At 51.7% G+C, this 6,231-nt stretch overlaps 1 protein-coding gene across 1 annotated transcript; it reads left to right on the forward strand.

Annotated features, from left to right (window-relative positions):
- Positions 1 to 1,204: 1,204 nt before the first annotated feature.
- Positions 1,205 to 3,771, forward strand: LOC143282647 (uncharacterized). Its single transcript, XM_076588300.1, has one exon. It carries the CDS (start codon positions 1,425 to 1,427, stop codon positions 3,363 to 3,365), a length of 1,941 nt encoding a protein of 646 aa, XP_076444415.1. The 5' UTR covers positions 1,205 to 1,424; the 3' UTR covers positions 3,366 to 3,771.
- Positions 3,772 to 6,231: the final 2,460 nt, after the last annotated feature.

Here is a 6,231-nt window from a genome sequence, read left to right on the forward strand (position 1 = left end):
TCCCGTCGGCTTTTTTTGACGTCAAAAGCTGTGTCTTCGGACTTGATAATTATCCTATCGGCTTTTTTTGACGTCAAAATCTGTCTTCGGACTTGATAATTATCCTGTCGGCTTTTTTTTAAGTCAAAAGCTGTGTCTTCGGACTTGATAATTATCCTGTCGGCTTTTTTTGACGTCAAAAGCTGTGTCTTCGGACTTGATAAATATCCCGTCGGCTTTTTTTGACGTCAAAAGCTGTGTCTTCGGACTTGATAATTATCCCGTCGGCTTTTTCGCCCCTTTTTCTTGCTGTGTGTCTTTCATTTAATTTCTTTCTTTTCTTACTTTCTTTCTCTTTTTTCCTTCTGTCGTTCATTCCTTCTACCCATCACAGATGTAATTGTTTTGTTTCTGGGATGTGCTGTTTTTCTCTAGAATAGTTCTTTACACACACACACACACACACACACACACACACACACACACACACACACAGACACACACACACACACACACATATATATATATATATATATATATATATAGTCTCTCCAGTTTGCTTATTAGTCAGATTCCATGTCAAGTGTAGACTCCAGTTTTATGTCTTTCTACTCTGAGTAAGTGATATTTGATATGTTAGTGTGTGTGTGTGTGTGTGTGTGTGTGTGAAAATCGAACGAGTTCTTCAGAAGAAGAAAGAAGAAAACAACAACAACACACACACAGCGCCAAAAGCATCCCAATCTGTCTGTACGTTAACTATTTCTGTATTTCGTGTCTCTCTTTGCTGTTCATTCAGACTGACGACTTGACGGTACCTGAACCATTCTGAGCGTGGCCACAGTTCCTGGGACAGCAGCACCTACCTTCACCACCACCACGCACGGCACGGACCACCGTCATCTGTGGACAGCCTGACCCACACCCAACACACTTCTGGAGGACCGGATTTGCTGCGCAACCGGAAGTTTGGGAGTTCTGGGAGAGGAAGAGAGAGAGAACCCCCCACCCCACCCCCAACCCCGACCTTGCCCCCCAGAGAACCTCACTAAACAGAAGGGTTTTGCAGAGCTGAATGCTGTCAGCAGGAAGAAGAGAACACACGTGACCCACACGAAGGTAGAGGAGAGACCCAGATCCTCACACCCACAGCCCCTGAAGCCCAAGAGCCAGACCACCCTCCCACGTCCCCCCCCCCCACGCCCCCAGACCACCCTCCCACGTCCCCCCCACGCCCCCAGACCACCCTTCCACGTCCCCCCCACCCCCCCAGACCTAAAGGGGTTGGGGGTTTGTTCCTTCCTTCGTCCACTTCCAAAGCAGCAGCAGCAGCAGAAGCTTGTTCATTCCCCCCAAGGAGTTTGAGCAAGGAGTCAGTGCATGTGGTGAGCTACAAGGGCCCCTGCCGAGAACAGGTTCGGTAGGTCTCTCCCATCCACCCACCCATGGCTGCCACCAGCACGGGTCTCTACCTGGGAGGGGTGGGGTCCCCGCTCTCGGGCACGGGGCACCAGAACGCCTTGGGCGGGCACGGGCACGTGGCGGGCATGCAGCTGGCTGGCGGCGGCGGAGGAGGGGGAGGAGGTGGCGGTGGAGGAGGAGGAGGAGGTGGTGGAGGTGGTCAGCAGTACCTCAGCCACAGAGACTTAGTGGACATGAAGGACTACGGGGTGATGAAGGACTACAGCATGAAGGACTACAGTATGAAAGACTATGGAGTGATGAAAGACTACAGCATGAAAGACTATGGGGGCGGGGGCGGCGCGGGGGGCGGCATGAAGGACTACGTGGTGGGCGGCATGAAGGACTACGCAGCCAGCATGAAGGACTACACCATGAAGTACCTGACCCCCCAGCACCCGGCCGTCTCGCAGAACGGCCACCTCACCCCCCACCACCACGCCGCCGCCGCCGCTGCCGCCAACCACTGGCTGGACGGGGGCTGGGGGCAGATGGGGGCCGGGGGAGGCGGGGGGCCGGCACACATGTCGGTGGTCCAAGAGCTCAAACCCCCGACCCCGCAACACCTGATGGAGGCGCAAGGAAACGGAGGAGCAGGAGGAGCAGGTGGAGGTGGGGGAGGAGGGGGTGGGGGCACCCTTCACCACCGTCCCCAAGCCCAGCAGCAGCAGCTTCCCCCCACCTCGGTCCAACAGCAGCAACAACAGCAACAGCAGCAGCAATGGCACGCGCCCATGTCGCCCAACCACCACCACCACCACCACCACCACCACATGCTGCAGAACGGGGTGGGGGTCGGGGTGGGGGTGGTGGGCCCCCCGCACCACCCTCTCCAGCCGCACCACCCTCACCACCCGGGGTACGGGTACCACATGAACATGAACGGCGTCATGTCCCCGCACCACCACCCATCCTTTCGGGAGCACGAGGCAGACCTGGACCCACAGCCGCCCTCGGACGAGGACGCCCCGAGCTCGGACGACCTGGAGGCCTTCGCCAAGCAGTTCAAGCAGCGGAGGATCAAGCTGGGCTTCACGCAGGCCGACGTGGGCTTGGCCCTGGGCACGCTGTACGGCAACGTCTTCTCTCAGACCACCATCTGCCGCTTCGAGGCCCTGCAGCTGAGCTTCAAGAACATGTGCAAGCTGAAGCCGCTGCTGCAGAAGTGGCTGGAGGAGGCCGACTCCACAACAGGCTCCTCCACCTCCATCGACAAGATCGCCGCTCAGGGCCGCAAGCGCAAGAAGCGGACGTCCATCGAGGTGACGGTGAAGGGGGCGCTGGAGTCGCACTTCATCAAGTGCCCCAAGCCCTCTGCCGCCGAGATCTCGCACCTGGCCGACCAGCTGCAGCTGGAGAAGGAGGTGGTGCGGGTGTGGTTCTGCAACCGCCGCCAGAAGGAGAAGCGGATGACCCCCCCGGTCCTCAACATGAACGGCGAGCTGGTGATGCCTGACGGCTCGGAGGGAGGTTCTCCCCAGGCCTTGGAGTCGCACCACCACATGGGCGGGGGCGGGTCGCCGCCCTTGATGGGAGGTGGTGGTGGTGGGGGAGGCGGCAGTGATGGGGGATCCCCCCTGGGCTGCGGCATGGGCGGTGCAGGGGGGATGGTGGTGGGCGGGGTGGTGGCCCTCTCTGCTGCCCTCACCTCACACACCATGAGTCTGGGCGGGCTGGGTGTGGGTGTGGGTGGTGGCGGTGGTGGTGGTGGTGGTGGTGGGGGAGGAGGTCCCCCCCAACACCCCCCTCCCCCTCACTCCATGTCCCCCAGCCCCACCTCCACCATGCAGAGCGTGCACTTCCTGTCCCACCCGCACGCCCACCAGCAACACTCACCCCCGCCCACCCACGGCCACCCGCCGCTCTCCCACTCCCACCCCGAGTACCACCACCCGCACGGCCTCAAGCATTCGCCCACACACTGAGGTCCGGCTGCTGGGGAAAAAAAGGAAAAAAAAAAAAAAAAAAAATGATGGATGAGGAAGATGACGTTGATGAGGATGATTATGATGAAGGATCTTTTTTTTCTTTTTTTTTCTGTAATCGAGGAACGACAGATTATTTTGGTGGTTTTCTTTCTTTTCTTTTCTCATTCTATTTTTTTTCCGGAGTGGTGGTGGTGTTAGATTGGCAAAACTTGTTGCTGGAACAGTGGCGGGCGTGAAACCTGTTGAGGACTTGTTGACTGGAGTGTGTTTTGTGTGTGTGAAGCCGGTCGGTGTGTTGTTTCTTTGCTTTCTTTTTCATACTTTTTTTTTCTTACTTCCATTGAAAGCGCATGGGTTTCACACACACGCACACACACACACACACACACACACACACACACACCAACAACACCTCTAATCTCCTTCCAACCTACCTACCAGCGTCAACACATGAAGAACAAACTTCAACCAACAGAACGGTATACATGTATACATACACACATACACTGACTGTTTTGCACACGGGCCATCTCGCCAATCAATATACGTACAAGTCTCATCAAAGCGACTCGCGAGCGCGTTTCGGAGTCTGTGCGTACATGTGTGTACATTTGTGCAGTGCCTGTTTGCAGCCTTCAGTCATTTAAAGCTGTCGCCCTCTCCTTCCCACGAAAAAGAACGCTAACAAGCAAAGCAAAAAAAAAAAAAAAAAAAAAGAAAGACGACTGCCCCAGAACTCCGTTTTACCGTGGTTGGACTGATGGACATTTTGTTTCTCTCACGTTTGCACGTGCGTAAAGAAACAACTCCAAAAGCAGCAACAGCAACAATATTCTGAAAAAGGACAGTTGCTCACGAGCACGCGTGCACACGCGCTCACTAGAATAAATGCGCGCGCGCGCACACATACACACACACACACACACACGCGCGCGCGCCCTTGACTTTGAAACAGGAAGGAAGGAAGGAAGACTTTGTGTGTGGTGGAAGTGGTATTGGCTGACTGGTGGTGGAACACACACACACACACACACACACACACACACACCTCTCCACCCCCCAAGCCCCCCACTGAACTAACAAATAACGATATATGGTGTGGGGAGAGAGAGAAAGAGAGAGAGGGTGGGGATCAGGGGGTGGGAGGATCGGGGGTTAAGAAAAAAACAAGAAAAGATAGAAAGAGGGGCAAAAAACCCCAACAAAAAACAAACAAACAAACAAACAAAAAAAACGTAAAAAAAAAAAGAAAGAAAAAAAAGAAGCAAAAACACACGAGGCAGTTGCAAAGAACGGTGAGTACGCTTGATTGATCACATTCAGTGGGCCTCGCCCGCCCGACTGACTTTGACACCCTGGGGTACCGCTCGTCTGTCTCCGTGTGTGTGTGTGTGTGTGTGTGTGTGTGTGTGTGTGTGTGTGTGTGCTGTATCCTTCCCACCCACCCACTTCCACCCTCCATCACCTGTGTCCCCCCCCCCACCCCTGTCTCTCCTCTTGCCGAACGAGGAAGGGAGAACAGAGGAGTAGGAGGGAAAAAATGGCGAAAGCGAAAAGGTAGAGGGTTTCTTTGGAGGGAAGGAGTTTCACACTGGATTTATGATGGAGGGAGTGTGTGTGTGTGTGTGTGTGTGTGTGTGAAGGGGGAAGGGGGATGCAGAAGGGGGGTGGGGGGGGGGGGGGGTGAGGGGGGAAAATTGTGGATTTTTTCACTCAGTCTGTTTTCTCCCAGACCTGTCTCGTTTCTGTCTATCTTTCTGTTGCTTGTGTGTGTGTGTGTGTGTGTGTGTGTGTGTGTGATTATGTTTTGCTTGCTGTCAACAGTGGTGAGCGGGAAGATATGTGTTGATTTTTTGTGTGTTTGTTTTTGCAAGCGTTCAGCATATATCTCAGAAAAAAATGATGTGTTCAATGACGTTTCATTGTAATCTTGCAGAAAAACAAAAATACATAAACACACAACAAACAGATTATAGGAATGATTTTTGTTGTTGTTGTTGTTGCTGCTGTGTTTTTTGTTGTTTTTATTTTGTCTGTTCATTGTGACTGCGTCAGCCGTGTTAGCGAGAAAAAAGACGACTGAGAAGAAAGCCGGCACCTTTTGAAATAGGCACAACATTCCAGGAAGGAGGAAAAAAAAAGCTAGTCTGAATTCATTCTCTCCTTTCGAATACTTTCAGAGAAGTCGATTAAAAAAAGAAGAAAAAAAAGTGATATTGTGCGGAAGAAGGGTTGGAGTGCTTTTGTTGTTGTTGTTGTTGTTGTTGTTTTTCATATTTAATCCTTTATTATTCTGAAGTTCGTATGTCTAATTTTATTGTGTTCACTTTTTTTTCCATTGCTGTCATGTGCGGCAGTTTCCTCTGTAATGTTTAAGAACCGCTTTTTTGGGGGGGTGGGTGGGGTGGGGGGTTGATTTTTGGTTGATACAATGAACATTTGATAAAAAGAAAGTTGATTTTTGAACAGTGTTGTCACTTTATTTACCTCTATATGTAGCCCCCTTCTCCCCCCCCCCCCCCCCATTCTTCCTCTTTGCTATTAACATTATTATTTCTTGTTGTTGAAATTTTAACACAAACAGCTCTCTTTTTCTATTCATATTTTCCATGTAATTCGGTACAGGTTATTGGGTTTGTATTTTTTTTCTTCTATTTTTTACTTGTGTGTATGTAAGCATACATGTATGGAGGTATAACATGTGGCATACTATTATTTTATGCTAAACCGTATGTCAGTGTATGTGTATGCATGCATGTACGTTTGTATGTATGTATGTATGTACGTGTGTGTTTACGTGTATGGATGTATGTATGTGTGTAAACATATGCATACATGTATGCGTGTTGAGTGACATATAAAT

The sequence above is a fragment of the Babylonia areolata genome, chromosome 6 (assembly GCF_041734735.1).
Source record: "Babylonia areolata isolate BAREFJ2019XMU chromosome 6, ASM4173473v1, whole genome shotgun sequence".
In the NCBI taxonomy this organism is placed as follows: Eukaryota; Metazoa; Mollusca; class Gastropoda; order Neogastropoda; family Buccinidae; genus Babylonia; species Babylonia areolata.